We start from the raw sequence: 15,642 nt of genomic DNA, 5'->3' as shown, positions 1-15,642 counted from the left end.
TATCTCTATCTCTATCTCTATCTCTATCTCTATCTCTATCTCTATCTCTATCTCTATCTCTATCTCTATCTCTATCTCTATCTCTGTCTCTATCTCTGTCTCTATCTCTATCTCTATCTCTATCTCTATCTCTATCTCTATCTCTATCTCTATCTCTATCTCTATCTCTATCTCTATCTCTATCTCTATCTCTATCTCTATCTCTATCTCTATCTCTATCTCTATCTCTATCTCTATCTCTATCTCTATATCTATCTCTATCTCTATATCTATCTCTATCTATATCTATATCTCTATCTCTATCTCTATCTCTATATCTATCTCTATCTCTATCTCTATCTATATATCTATCTCTATCTCTATCTCTATCTCTGTCTCTATCTCTATCTCTATCTCTATCTCTATATCTATATCTATATTTATCTCTATCTCTATCTCTGTCTCTGTCTCTATCTCTATGTCTATCTCTATCTCTATCTCTGTCTCTATATCTATCTCTCTCTCTGTCTCTCTCTCTATATATATATATACATATATATATAGCTCACTTGTTTGAGTCCCTCCTGATAACATCAGGAATACATCAAAGGGGTTTGTTTAGTGTTGAACCCAAAATGAGTCATCAAAGCATACACATATTAAGGCCATTTTTGGAACATTTTACTGATATTATCTTCATTTTCTATTAGAATTCTCATTTCATGCATTAAATAATGCCATCTGGTTGAAAAAAGATATTTTTATATAATTTTTACTTAATTTATAGGCCCATTAATTCTCATTGAAAATGTGTTTAAAATATTATTAAATTAAATGAGTTTAATTCCTCTCTCTGGTTATTTTCAAAAAGAACTCTCTCTAGTATGTTATTATATATTTTGCAGGGTAGGAGTCAAGTTTCAAGAAAGAAATGGAAGAAGAAAATATAAATAATTTGTTTCTAATGAGTGTTGTGTAGCCCTACAAACGTGGCAATGCAAGCACAAAGAGCTCAAGCTTGCATGCTGCTAGCGAGCGCCACTCGAAGCAAAACACAAGGGCTCGATAAAAGGTCCACGTGCAAGCTAGAGTCAAAGGCCAGAGTGTACCCCACACAAACGAGCAGGGGAATGGTTTATTTTATCCAATTTTTAGTTTGGCCTCGAAATTTACTGAGAATTAGAAGAAAATATGACGGGGCTTTGAATTGACCCGGCCCCAAGCCCATGTCATATCGGGGCCAGTTTTAAGCTAGCTGATATAATCCCGACCGTTCGATCTTCTTAAGGAAAATTGAAAGGCGAGATTTCCTCATTTTATTAAATTATTTTCTCTCTTTCTCTATGCCTTTAATTGGTCAAGGCAGTTAAGGAGGACGAACCGCCCATTTAACAAATGAATCAGGGCAGCAACTGTTGACCATGCATGCTAATGTAGACAGCTAACTTGGCAGGGGTACACCAAAGATTAAATATAAATAGGTCTTTGGTTTTAATTTAATCGTTGTTGTTAATCCTCTTAAAGGGTGATCTAATAGCCAAGGGCATATTCTTCAATCTCGACCCTCGGACATCGTCCTCCGTTGGGTGAAAGGGTTTTCTCATTGTGAGGGACCGAATAGGTGAATTGTTCATCCCTTAGAGGACCCCCATGGCATGACCGCTTCATCTAAGACCACCGAAGGCCCTCCATGTTAGGTTCTTATGGCCTTGACCTAGATGAATAACTCAAAACTGATTCATAGTGTAAGGCTTAAATGGAGTCATAACAACATCATTAAAATATGAAACGAATAACCTTAGCACAGATTGCATCCATGTTTCCTTCGATCCTCGAGTGAGTCGGGTGGAACTGCTCATGTGTGTAGCCTTTAAATGTATCCACGCAGTCCATGGTGCGTCGAAACTCCTCATTCGCCTTGATGAGCTCCCTTCGTTGTCATTCTTACGTCATCCCGATCACACCGATCACATTGTTACGCCTTCCCCTATTAAGTGGGTATTTTTCATAGACCCCCTAAACTTCAAGTGTATCTTTCGACATCCAAATGATCATTTGTGTGTGACCCTCTACGCTACGTATCAGTCTAGTTAACGACTCTAGTGGCCGAATAATATTTATTGGCCTTCTAATTTAATTAACTATATATTCCCATACAAATTAATTAATGTCAGAACGATTTAACCCAATTGATAGGTTGAGTTTCCAACACGTGGGGTGCCAAGCTACACCTCGTGCTCTAAAAGATACAAAGGAGTATGTATCAACTCTCTCATAGAACTTATTCATCATTTTTTATCGTGTACATATAACCCCTCGTCCACTTGATGCTCCTAGGATGACTTAATGTGTGGACAACTATCAAACCCTAATGGGGCATCCGAGTAAGTACTAATGCATTCACAAATCATTGGAGAACTCTTCTCTGATATTTCACTACCTTGGCCAAGGACTTCATCGCATCATCCTCCTTGAGATGTATATTCTTATACCGAGGGTGGACGATTCCAACTTAACTACTCAATCGTATTCGTGAATGTCTTGATGCACTATAAATAAGACTGGTTTAGAATCCCATGATTAGGAATTCACAGGTCATAATCAAAGTACAATTATATGTCCACAAGACATCTTTGGTGTCTTGAGTTTAAGGATGACTTACACAACTATGATATGAATCAACCTGATTGACAATTGGTATGAAATTCATAAATATCATTCAATTAACTCTTTCCACAGAAGAGCACCCACTATCTATCCTTGGTGTATCCACACTAATGGTTATGGGACCGACCATTCTCATCATATGAGTGAGGCTAGATAGTATTTTTCTATTAAGTAAGATAGTTTTTGCCATAAGAGGATAAATATTTAGTAAGATGATGTGATTAAACCCTTGACGAAGACAATGGAATATTTTAGAATAGCTATCTGATGATTTCCTAGTACATTAATTCTAGTTTGGATAACTGATTAGGGCTCGATAGTGGACCATGCCCTAAGTCATCCTAAGAGCACTTAGTGGATAGTGAACTGTACATACACAACAATCCATGAAAGTAAGGTTCTAAGAAAGAGTCACTATACTCCTTAATTTTAGAGCTCATTATTTTAATTTGTGTTTGAGGATTTCATGGACGTTAAGATTTGCATGAATTACTCTATGATTCAGTTAGATCAAAGTTATAGGTGTTTAAACTTTCATCATACATCCGATCCCACTAAAATCACCATTGTGCACACTCATGTTAAAGCAAATGGATGTCAATAACTTTTGTGGATTTCATTTCTGCAAACCAGGCAATGATAATTTTTTTCAAATGCTAGAATTTGTTACACGAGACACACACCGTTAGATTTAGGGAATAGAAAGAGCAGTGAATGTCATATGCATGTTACTGAGGATGATTCGGTGTTAAGTAACTTAAAAAAGTATTACTTCAAAAAAATACACAAGTACTCCCATATATTATATGGTTGTATCCTAACCAAAGGGGCCAGCTAACATTAGAATTCCATTTGTAAAACAAAACTAGTGAAAATCAACTATTTACTGGTTAAATGCAATTTTCAGCTTATGACATACAACTGCCGAACAAGGTATCATGTCTTATTAGGCCTATTGTAGTTGTTACATTTTTAATCATTTTTAATTTTATTTTTTGGAAACTAAAATTAAAAACCAATTAAATAACTTGCTTTCATTTAACCAAATAAATTTATAGATTTTTATTGGTAAAAATTAAGATGGCTTGGACCAGTCCAGACATGCCTTGGACACTAGGGGGGTGGGGTTGTACATGTTAAAGTTTAGTGTTTGAAGGAGTTAATAGGTGTTAAGTGAGCGTAAATATCTGAATTTACACGCGGACCCCACTCATCCGCACCGCGATGAAAGAGAAGGCAACAACAATAAAACCTCGGCAGGCTATTGAATAGGCACGTTTGCATCCCCCAAAGGCTGTACGTGTAGGAGAGAAGGCACTGACATCACCGTCATCGAATATCGCAATAGTAGGGTTGCGATGTAGACAGTGCCCAGACGGGTTGTCGTGCACTCTGGTCTTTGGATGAATGATTATTCAATATATTTTTAGACTGATTATTGTTTTGTAGTCCATAATCTTACATGAGGGTGGTCCTCCTTTGGCTTCAAACATCACCCTCCATAAGAATCTCACCAAATAAATTCCAGGGGCCCACTTAAGAGAATAATAACAATAAAAATTTTCCCTGGTTTTCTCATGGACTTTATATCATTTTTTGAACTTATAGCTATGTGGGTCCCACTTTATTGCCCGTGAAGCCGTGACACTGCTGACATGGCTCTCCCTCGTACCTTTAGTAAGGTTTTTGCACAAATGAATTCGGGGGGGGGGGACGACAGTAATATAGATTTTGCAGGGGTTTTTCATAAGTTTAATCAAACTTTCTGTAACTTTCCACAAGGTAGGCCTCAGAAATCCACGTGAGAATCTGCTGACCTGGCTCCTCTCTCTAATCAGGCTTTTGCACAAAATGAATTCTGGGAGAGTACTGATTAAAAACTATTTTCTTTTAGGTTTCTCATAAATTTTTGGGAAGTCACAGGAAACTTTTGAAAATCCAACCCGCGTGACAATCTGCTGACGTGGCTCCTCTTTGTCCGTCTATTGGATCCGCTTTTGCACAAATGTACTTTAGGGGTTACAATAAAAATAAAAAAATTATTAGGGGTTTTTCTTAAATTAACCAAAGTTTCTGGAAATTTCCACCACCGTGGGGAAATCCAGAACACTATATATATCCGTAGCGCGAGAGACGGTTGATCGCCACGTGACACTCTGCCGACGTGGCTCGTCCTCCGCGATTCCGCTACTCTCCAACATCCCAGCTCGATCGTGACAGCGACTGCAACGACTTTCTCCTCCACAACTTCTCTCTCTGTCTAACGCTCTCTCTCTATCGCTCTTTCTCTCTCTAAGTGGTCTTCGCCATTGCTTCGAGCTCTCAGATCTGGTGGTGGCATCGGCCTCGGAGAAGGACCATCGCATTTGACTTGGATTGTAGGTAAACGCTCGGATTCTTGGCTTCATTGCACGTCGAAGTCGTCTTTAAAGCGCGACAGGGACGGTCTTCTTCGGATTTTATTGACGGAAAAGTCCGGAAGTAGTTTCCGTTCGGTCTTGTTGTGTAGATCTCTGTTTTTCTCTTCTTTTGTTGTCTGCGGTTGAATGATCTAGTGCTAATTTATTCATTCTTTCAAGATTTGAGGACGAGTTTATCGTTTCTGTTCATGATGGTGAGTTTGAAGAAATGCTGTCGCTGATCTGATTTCTATGCGCGTATTTGCTTGTATTCCTCTGCTTCTGACTTGATTCAGGTACTTCAGATATTGATCGCGCAATTCCTGATCCATCTACTCATGTGTAGTCGAGTTTCAGTTCAGTCATGACGTTTAGATCTCAGTTTTTCTCAGTCTTCTTTTATTGTCTGCGGTTGTGTGATGTTTTGTAAATTTATTCATTCTTTCAAGATTTGAGGACAAGTCTAGTGTTTCCGTCCATGATGGTGAGTTTGATAAAAGCTGTTGTTGATCTTATTCTTATGCGCGTATTTGCTTGTAATCTTCTGATTCTGACTTGAATCGATCGCGCAATTCCTGGTCTATCTACTCGTGTGCGCTCGAGTTTCCGTTCGGTCTTGTTGTGTAGATCTCCGTTTTTTTCTTCTGTTTTTGTCTCCGGTTAAATGATCTTTTGTTAATTTATTCATTCTTTCTAGATTTGACGACTCTGTCGTTTCCGTCTATGATAGTGAGTTTGAGGAAATGCTGCTGATCTGATTCTTATGCGCTTATTTTCTTGTACCCTTCTGGTTCTGACTTGATTCAGGTACTTCAGTATCGATCGCGCAATTCCTGATCTATTTTCTTGTGTGCACTCGAGTTCCCGTTCGGTCTTGTTGTGTAGATCACCGTTAATTCCTGATCTTTTCTGTTGTTGTCTGAGGTTGAATGATCTTTTGTTAATTTATTCAGTCTTTCTAAATTTGACGACGACTCTGTCGTTTCCGTCCATGATGGTGAGTTTGAGAAAATGCTGTCACTGATCTGATTCTTAAGGGTGTATTTGCTTGTATTCCGCTGCTTATGAGTCGTTTAGTTGCGTCAAACGTTCAATTCCTGATCCATCTCGTCGTGTGCAGTGGAGATTGAGAAGAAGAGATGATGAATTCTGTCTTGTTCTATATATCTCTGTTTTTCTCTTCTTTTGTTTCGTCTGGTTGTGTGATTTTCCGTGGATTTTTTCAATCCTCCAAGATTTGGGGACAACGCTTCCATTTCCATCCATGATGTCAAATTTGCAGTAATCAAATCCCTTACCTGATTTTGATGCGTATTTTCTCTTGTATTCATCTGCGTCTGATTTGATTTTGGTGCTTCAGACATTGATCATTTACTTTCTGATCAATCTACCGATGTCTTGTCCTAGTCTTCTGTAGTTTTCTCTTCTGTTGGTTTTTACGATTGCGTGATCTTCTGTTAATTTATTCAGTCCTACTGCATTTGGGGACAACTTTATCAGTTTCCTCCAGGATGTTGAGTTTGAAGAAATCATGTCGCTGACCTAAATTCTGATCATAGTTTTTCTTCTATTCCTCTGCTTTCAATTCGATTTAGATGATCCAAGAATTGATTGCTCAATTACTGTTCAATTTACTCTTGTGCAGTGGAGATTGAGAAGAAGAAAAGATGCCTGTGGCTGCGTTGACCATTCAAGGGGGATTGATTTCTGGCCTAAACCGTGGTAGAAGACCCTCTTCTAGCCTTGGTGCATCCTCTGGAAAGGATTTTCCTGTTGTAGTGAAGTTCGGGAGTTCGATGCTTGGGGCTGGAAACTGCTGGGGGCCTCGTCTTGGATCCCTTTCTAAAGCAATGGAAATGATGCCATTTGGAGGAAGAGCAGAGAGTAGTTTCAGGTCTACGTCAAAGTTCCGAAGAATAAAAGCGCAAAACTCCGGTCAGTTCCCTCATATACTTGAATTTTCTGTGTTTTTTGTGAGTTCATCATTTTATGCTGTACTTATCTTATTACTAACAACTATGTTGGCCTTTGAAATAAAACTCATATTATTCAAATGTCTAAGTAATCACACTGTTCTTTAGATTTATGTTGAGAATCGAGCTGTAGTAGACAAGTTCTATAGATTGGGCAGGAGAAAGGGGAAGAAAATTCCACATACTCTTTAAATACAATCAGAGTAGGAATGTCTTACAAATGACTACAGAGGCTATTTCTAGAAGCCAAAACGGCAGTTTTCCAATGTGCACGGGCATATAAAACCACCTAAAAGCAACAGGATGCTTCAATCAGGCACCATAAGTAATAAATTTGAATGCTTACTAATATAATGCAGCAACAATTTATAGAAATGACCTTACGTCTATACTTAACATCTAGGCAGGATGTAAATCTCCAACACTCCCCCATAACACCTGCCGCTGATGTATATGTGGTCCATACACTGTTGTTTTTGGGATTGAGACCTGGAACCTTGCTTCTGATACCATGTTAGAATTTGAGAGCTCTTATCACTGTGATAAAAGCTATAGCTTTGATTCAAACCCATTCAGGTACTCTTGACACTTTTTTTGAAGAAATATTATTGGCATTTGCTTATGTCCTTTAAATAACGTAGTCTTCCTTGTTGGCGGGCACAAGGGTACTCGGTGGTCATGAGAACCTTGCATGATGATGCCCGCTCTATCATAACCTTTCTGATGACATTCATTCCATCGGACCTCTCTCTCTTTCCTGTTGACGTCCACCGCCTACTTCTCTGTTCTTATCTCCAGTTTATGATACAAAACAATTAGGTTTGCAACTAGCTTATAGCAAGGGCGCTACTTCTCTTCTTAGCATTTAGGCAGAGTTTTGATTTCCAACATTACTTTAAACTGAGTTTCAGCGTGCAATTCTAAACACAGAGCCACATGTTGAATATCACGTGACTTTGTTCATTCCGCAGATGGAGACATTGAAGACACCTCCCCCCAAAAGACTCAGCCTAATTCTTCTGGAAACGTGCTTCCATATGTTGGTGTTGCTTGCCTTGGGGCCATTCTATTCGGCTATCATCTCGGGTAGGTTCTTGTCGCAGAAATACATATATTTGTGTTTTTTTCTATAATGCCTCAGGGCAGTCAAAGGAGTTATCCGATGATTTAATACATTATATTAATATCAATAGTGTCGTCAATGGAGCGCTAGAATACCTCTCCAAGGATCTTGGAATCGCAGAGAATACAGTATTACAAGGTCAGCCCTAACCAAAACTAAATTCTGATTTAATATCACTTGATGTTTATTCGTCGTCAGATATAATCTTATCATGTTAGAATAGATTTTCTATGCATAATCTATGTATATTTTTATTTTCCCCGTTAAAATAATTTTTTAAAGTTTAAAATATCCACTCAGATAAAATATTTTCTCAATCCAGAGAAAACAAAGTTACAAGGTTGGTTAGTCTGACAAACTGATCGCTGCCTTAATCAAAACCCAATTTGCTAAAGTAATATCATTTGGTGTCTATTTCTGGGCCTTACAAATTCCAATACTTAAAATTTACCATGTTAAAATATTTTCTCCATGAGCAACATTACGAGGTCAGTCTGACATACTGATCTCTACCTTAACCAAAACCCAATTCCTAGAAAATATCATTAGATGTTTATTCAACATCATGTGATATTTACATGCCTTCTAAGTCGCAAGAAACATAAATTTTATTTTCCATGTTAAAATATCTTCTCGGTTAAATCTTTTCTCAATATCGAGAAAACACTAATACAGAGTTAGTTTGACAAACTGATCTCTGTCTCAATCAAAACCCAAGTCCAGATTAATATTATTGGTGTTTCTGTTACTTTTAAATGCCAAAGTGTATGTTTTTTATTTTCTAAGTTAATTTAATATTTTCTCATTGGTCTACATTCATTGTTTCAGGATGGATTGTGAGCTCACTTCTAGCTGGCGCTACAGTGGGGTCCTTCACAGGAGGTTCCTTGGCTGACAAATTTGGAAGAACTAAGACTTTTCAGCTCGATGCGATTCCGCTGCTTGTAGGATCCATTCTCTGGTAAGGCTGGGGGTTATCTTCAAAAAGATATAATTTTATTTTAAAAATTATATATATTATTTGGCGTTTAATAATAACTGACAAATAAAAAACACACTTGCTCAGTGCTACAGCACAGGACGTGCGCACGATGATAGTGGGCCGGGTTCTGGCTGGGATTGGGATCGGTATTTCCTCTGCCATCGTTCCTCTCTATATTTCCGAGGTACTGGATTGAAAATATTTATTAGTTCATTTACTTATATGTTTACTTTTTCAGTCTATTAAAGTTTTTACAAAAATTGCAGATTTCACCCACAGAAATCCGAGGGACGCTTGGAACAATCAACCAGCTTTTTATATGCATCGGCATCTTAGGGGCCTTGGTGGCTGGACTCCCTTTGGCGGGGAACCCTCTCTGGCACGTGTTTATCATCATCCAATAAGATCCCTCCACGTGTCTTGTTGACAGAGTCAGCTTTTTTCATCGGTTTAATTAACAGGTGGAGGACCATGTTTGGGGTGGCGATTATTCCCTCTGTTTTGCTGGGTCTGGGAATGATATTTTCCCCTGAAAGCCCCCGTTGGCTTTTCCAGGTGATTTTTTATTTTAAATGCTATAATTCAGCATGTCTGAATGTTAATTTATTTCCTTATTAATTATTTCTGCAGCAAGGAAGAGTGGCGCAGGCAGAGTCAGCAGTAAAGACTCTTTTCGGTACCCAGAAGTTTGATGACGTCATGGATGGCCTGCGGGCTGGTGGCAGTCAGTCCTCCGGTGATCTTGAGGCTGGTTGGCTGGAGCTGTTCAGCAAGCGTTATCGGAAAGGTTTTGTTTATTATTTATAAATAAATTCCCTCACTGCATTTTACAAGTTCTCCAATTTTATCATTGCAATTAGGCTCTTGTTTTTTTTTTTTTGAGGAAGAAAATTAGGCTCTTGTTTGATTACTAGGTCATCGTTGATCGCTTGTGTGTGTCCGTAATTTAATATTTATTTAGAAAATAGATATCCAGTGCATTGCAAAATGAGATGTATCCAGTGCTTCATTTCTGAGGCTCTGTTACGAAAATTATCATTTCATCATCAGTTGCTAGTATGCTTTTTTTCTTGGAAAAAAAGTTTATCTAGGAACTTAGTTCAAGAGATAATATTTTCTGAATACCATTCCTTGAACTTTTTCTCGCTGACTTGAACTGCTTGTATTTTAGTTTAATATTGGATTTATCCAAACGTTAAATGTGAAATTTCTCTAACAATTTTCTGTCGTTTACATAAATATCTACTAATTCATATACACACGTATTTATAGTAATTCATGTCAAGAGAGAAATGTTTCTATCAAGTGAGTGAAATTTTCCTGCTGACTCGAACTCCTTATCATGGAAAGATGTGCTTATTCTTATGTATTTCTATTAATTTGATAATACTTTCTGAATACTTGAGTCCTTGAAATTTTTCATGCTGACCTTACATGTCCATCTTTCAGATTAATCATAGTTCTATCTCCGTAAAAATTAAAAATTTTCTGAAATAAACTTCTATCTGTATATTCGTATAGACTTGTATCTTGACCAAAAGTTACACTAAGATTGTATTAATTGGTCTGATCTAGTATTTGCTAACTTTTGATTATCTGGGGGCAGTGGTGAGCATTGGTGCAGCGCTGTTCTTTTTCCAGCAGATAGCTGGGATTAACGCGGTAGTGTACTACTCCACGTCGGTTTTCCGCAGTGCAGGAATTGCATCTGATGTGGCAGCCAGCGCCCTCGTTGGGGCAGCAAACGTGTTTGGTCAGTGCGTTTGACTTTTTGACCGCAGTTGATTGGATCAGTTGACGGTCAATGGTTGTTGTCTGTTGACAGGAACGGCGGTGGCTTCTTCACTGATGGACAAGCAGGGGAGGAAGAGTCTCCTGACTGCCAGCTTCCTGGGGATGGTAGGCCAATTTTTAATTTAATTTAATTTAATTGAATTTAATTTATTCTGACTTATTAAAGACTGTGGGTAGACATAATGGGTCGGAATGGTATTTCGGTCAGTCATCCATCACAGAGTCTGCAGTTTCATTCTGTTTCTGTCCGAGGAACTGGACCCAATGGATGATGGAACGGATGGAGAATAGAACGGATGACGGACTGCCATCTGTCCGCTAGCATTACTTGCGGTTAGACATGGTTCTTCTGTTCTGTTTGTTTGAAATGAACAAAAAATTGGCACAAAAGAACCGCATAGGGCCTTGTTCTTTGTTCTGTTCCTTTTTTTTTCAAAAACGAACAAAATTCACGCATTTGAACAAAATTTGCACATTCGATCAAAATTAGAACAAAATTCGCACAAAGTGAGCAAAAGAACCGCACACGGTTCTGTGCGATGTTCTGTTCGAATTCGTTTTTGTTCTGTTCGGAAAAGCGAACAGAACGAACAATTCGCACAAATCCGCACAAAAAGAACCGAATGACCACGTCTATTCAAAGGTTGGAGGGTTTGGTCAACTGGTGATTCACATTTAGCATGGAAGGGGGGGGGGGATTGTGGTCTATGCTCTCCAGCGTTGACTTTTTTTGTTGGTCATTGTGTTGATCCAATGTTTCGTCGTCTGCAGGCGGCCTCAATGCTTCTGCTCTCTCTGTCCTCCTCGTGGAGCGCCTTGGCCTCGTACTCTGGCACCCTTGCCGTCCTCGGCACCGTCCTGTAATTTCTTCCTCCCCTTCCCTTTCTTCTTCTTCTGCTTCCTCTCGTAACTTCTTTTAAATTCTTTCATCGGCTTCGTCTTTTTCTTCTTCCTCGTCTTTTTCTTCTTGTAGTGTCTTCCTCTTCTTTTTCTTCTTCTTCTTCTTCTTATTATTATTATTATTATTATTATTATCATCATTATTATTATTATTATTATTATTATTATTCCTCGTCTTTTTCTTTTTGTAATGTCTTCCTCTTCTTTTTCTTCTTCCTCTTGTAACTTCTTGTAACGTCTTGTAAATTCTTCCTCGCCCTCTTCTTTTTTTCCTTCCTTTTGTTACTTCTTCCCTCAGTCTTTTTTCTTCCTCTTTAACGTCTTCTTCCTCTTCATCTTCCTCGTGTAACTTGTAAATGTTCCCTCGTCCTCGTCTTTTTTTTTCTTCCGTTTGTAACTTGTCCTCTTCCTCATCTTTTTCTTCCTATTGTAACGTCTTCCTCTTCTTCCTCATCATCATCATCATCTTCTTCGTTTTCTTCTTCTTACTCCTATTCTTCCTCTTCCACAATAAACTTCTTACTCTTGCTATTCTTAGTCTTATTATTCTTCCTCCTGTAGCTTGTTATTCCTCGTTAATATTATTCATCTGTTTCTGTAATTTATTTTTTCCTTCTTATTCTTGTTTTCCTTTTCCTTACTCTTCTTGCGGCAGCCTGTTATTTCTCCTTTTTGTATTTCATCTTCCTCTGTAATTTCTTCTTTTTAAAATTCGTGCTCGTCTTCTTTGCTCTTACTAACACTTCTTTTCCTGGTTCTTATAATTCGATCTTCTTCTTCTTCCGGAGTCGATATCTTCCACTGTCGTGAAACCTCTTCCCCCGACATCTTCAGATCATTTTTCTTAATATTCTAACTACTGTCCCGTGACCTCTTTCCCGTCTTCATCATCTTACTATTATTATTAATTCTCTTCACTCACTGGCCATCAGTACTATTTATTTGACAAATCATGATTATTTCTATGATTAATCTCGCGACATGAAACAGGTACGTGCTGTCCTTCTCTCTGGGCGCAGGCCCAGTCCCGGCGCTCCTCCTGCCCGAGATCTTCGCTTCCCGCATCCGCGCCAAGGCCGTCGCCCTCTCCCTCGGCACTCACTGGGTAACTCTATATATATATATATATATATATATATACATATATATACATACATATATATACATACTCTATATATATATACATACATATATATCTCTCTCTTATAGTATTAGAGTATGGACTATGGGCATTCTCTCTAAATCTCTCGTGGGCAGGTGTGCAACTTCGTGATCGGGCTGTCCTTCCTCAGCGTGGTGAACCAGTTCGGCATCGCGCGCGTCTACCTAGGGTTCGCCCTCTCCTGCCTCCTCGCCGTCCTCTTCATCTCCCGCTTCGTCGTCGAGACCAAGGGCCTCTCTCTCGAGGCCATCGAGCTCTCTCTCTCTCCCCCCTCCTAAACCCCCCCCTCATAAAATCTCTCTCTCTCTCTCTCTCTCTCTCTCTCTCTCTCTCTCTCTCTCTCTCTCTCTCCTCTCTCTATCTCTCTACTCGATGCGGACTTCAGGGGAACGGATTGCGGCCACGTGGATATCCCCGATGAGGGAGAGGCGGGCGCCGGCGGAGCCACCGGCTCGGGCGCCGGGCCGGCGGCACGGAATGGGGCACGGGGAGCTGGTCCGGGCGATAGCGGCGGAGAAGGACCCGCAGAGAGCGCTGGACCTGTTCAACGCGGCGGGGGACCGGCCGGGGTTCGCCCACAACAGCGCCACCTACGGCGCCATCCTCCGGCGGCTGGCGGCGGCCCGGCGGCTGGGCGCCGTGGACGCCCTCCTCCAACAGATGCAACTCGAGCCGTGCCGCTTCGAGGAGGGCGCCTTCCTCCCTTTGATGAGCCGCCTCTCCGCCGCCGGCGCCCCCGAGAAGGCGGCGGCGCTCCTCCACCTCCTCCCCCGCCTCCTCCGCCGCCGCCCCTCCCCCCGCGCCGTCGCGGCCTGCCTCCACGCCCTCGCCCTCTCCCACCGCCCCGACCTCGCCGCCTCCGTCCTCTCCCACTGCCGCCGCCTCTCCGGCCGCCCCCCCAACTCCTGCCACCTCAACATCCTCCTCAAACTCCACTCCTCCGCCGGCGACCTCCCCGCCGCCGCCGCCCTCCTCGCCTCCATGCGCCGCCGCTCCGCCGCCACCCGCGTCTCCTTCTCCACTCTCATGGCCGCCCACGCCCGCGCCGGCGACGTCCGCGCCGCCTTCTCCCTCTTCGAAGAGATGGTCGCCGTCGACCGCCTCGCCCCCGACGCCGTCGCCTTCAACGCCCTCATCGACGGCTTCTGCCGCCGCGGCGAGCCCGACAAGGCCGCCCGCGTGCTCCTCTTCATGAAGGCCCACCGCTGCCCCCCCTCCGCCGTCAACTACACCACCCTCCTCACCGCCCTCGCCCGCGCCGGCCGCCTCGCCGAGGCCCGCCGGGTCCTCGCCGAGATCCCCTCCCCGGACCCCGCCGCCTACACCGGCCTCGTCGCCGCGCTCTGCGGCGCGGGCCGGGTCGACGAGGCCGTCGCCCTGGCCGAGGAGATGGCCGCCAGGGGTTCCCCCGGGGACGCGGTCACCGGGAACGCCGTCGTGGGCGGGCTGGTCCGGGCCGGGCGGGCGGCGGACGCGCTGCGGTGGGTGCGGTCGCGCGGCGGGGCGGTCAGCCGGGCGAGCTACCGGATGGTGGTCAACGGGCTGTGCCGGGAGGGGGAGGTGGAGAAGGCGGCGCAGGTGGTGGGGGAGATGGTGGGGAACTGGGGGTGGGTCCCGCACCCGGGAACGTCCAACGAGGTGCTGGTGCGGTTGTGCGCGGCGGGGCGGGCGGCGGAGGCGGCGGCGGCGCTGAGGGGGTTGGCGGCGGCGGGGTTCGCGCCCGAGTCGGCCACGTGGGCGACGCTGGTGGAGAGCGCCTGCGCCGAGAGGAAGATGCGTCGCCCGGTCGAGACGCTCAGCCGCCTCCTCGCCGAGTTGTCAGTATAGTGCACGAACGCGGACGGGACGATTCTTTCGTCCCCGGACGAAAACTCGTCCGTATGAGGATACGGACGAATTTCGGAACGAAAATTCGTCCCGGCGACCACCGGACGGGACGGTTTTCGTCTGTGGGACGAAAAAACCGTCCGTCTAGAGGTCCCGGACGATGGAAGGACGAATCTGGACGGAAAATCGCTAGATTTGCCACGTGGCCTTGCAATGACAATTTGCATCAAAGTCCATGTATTTTTACGTCCTTGCAAATGGACTCCACTCAGAAATAATTGTAGATATGTCCATTTGAGTTATATCTCCTCAGTAATTCCTTTAAAAAATCCATATTAATATATTATAAATATAAAATGGGCCAAATAATTGTCATCTGAACTTCGATCAGAATGATTTTTTCGTCCATGGACCAAATAACTGTCACAAGTTGTTCTTCCCATGATGCCATTCGATGAATAAAGTTCAAGAATAAAAATGAAGGCTGCTATTCAGGTGAATACATTTGTGGATTTCATTAAAAAGTGCCCCTTCTTTTCAACGAGAGTACTGCTTTTGATGTTATACCGATATATTTTCATTTCAGAGTAACATCTTTGATGTAGGATTGCTAGGGATTTAAGGATACTGACTCTAAAATTACTACTCACAGTCACCTCCCACCATCAAAAATTGAAAAAAATAAATTAGGAACGATGATTTAATCAAAATTTTCAATTTTCTTTTATAAAAAAAAATGTAAATGTGTAGTTATCTCCCACCATCGAGAGTCCAGCTACATGCAACCTCTTTCCGGGCGCCAGCCCTGCCCATCTCCCTCACAGCCTGCGCTCCAT

The 15,642-nt window shown here is 42.3% G+C and overlaps 2 protein-coding genes across 5 annotated transcripts; both read left to right on the top strand.

Moving 5' to 3' along the window:
* Positions 1-4,798: 4,798 nt before the first annotated feature.
* Positions 4,799-13,294, top strand: PGLCT (plastidic GLC translocator). Of its 4 annotated transcripts, none has more exons than XM_078574936.1 (14): positions 4,799-5,024; positions 6,691-6,980; positions 7,990-8,104; positions 8,212-8,279; positions 8,970-9,102; positions 9,208-9,307; positions 9,390-9,502; positions 9,585-9,678; positions 9,754-9,910; positions 10,730-10,876; positions 10,949-11,022; positions 11,689-11,777; positions 12,808-12,922; positions 13,075-13,294. In XM_078574936.1, the coding sequence occupies exons 2-14, from the start codon at positions 6,713-6,715 to the stop codon at positions 13,255-13,257; spliced, it is 1,656 nt and encodes a 551-aa protein (XP_078431062.1). In that variant the 5' UTR covers positions 4,799-5,024; positions 6,691-6,712; the 3' UTR covers positions 13,258-13,294. The 4 variants fall into 4 exon arrangements, with proteins under 4 accessions (XP_078431062.1, XP_078431058.1, XP_078431061.1 ...); XM_078574932.1 differs by having other exon boundaries at positions 4,799-5,028; XM_078574935.1 differs by lacking the exon at positions 4,799-5,024 and adding an exon at positions 5,129-5,260.
* A 57-nt stretch (positions 13,295-13,351) lies between these two features.
* LOC144702914 (pentatricopeptide repeat-containing protein At5g18475-like) lies at positions 13,352-15,089 on the top strand. Its single transcript, XM_078574937.1, has one exon. It carries the CDS (start codon positions 13,352-13,354, stop codon positions 14,804-14,806), a length of 1,455 nt encoding a protein of 484 aa, XP_078431063.1. The 3' UTR covers positions 14,807-15,089.
* Positions 15,090-15,642: the final 553 nt, after the last annotated feature.

The sequence above is a fragment of the Wolffia australiana genome, chromosome 5 (genome assembly GCF_029677425.1).
Source record: "Wolffia australiana isolate 7733 chromosome 5, ASM2967742v1".
Lineage (NCBI taxonomy): Eukaryota > Viridiplantae > Streptophyta > Magnoliopsida > Alismatales > Araceae > Wolffia > Wolffia australiana.
This window is presented reverse-complemented; position numbering and strand designations above follow the sequence as displayed.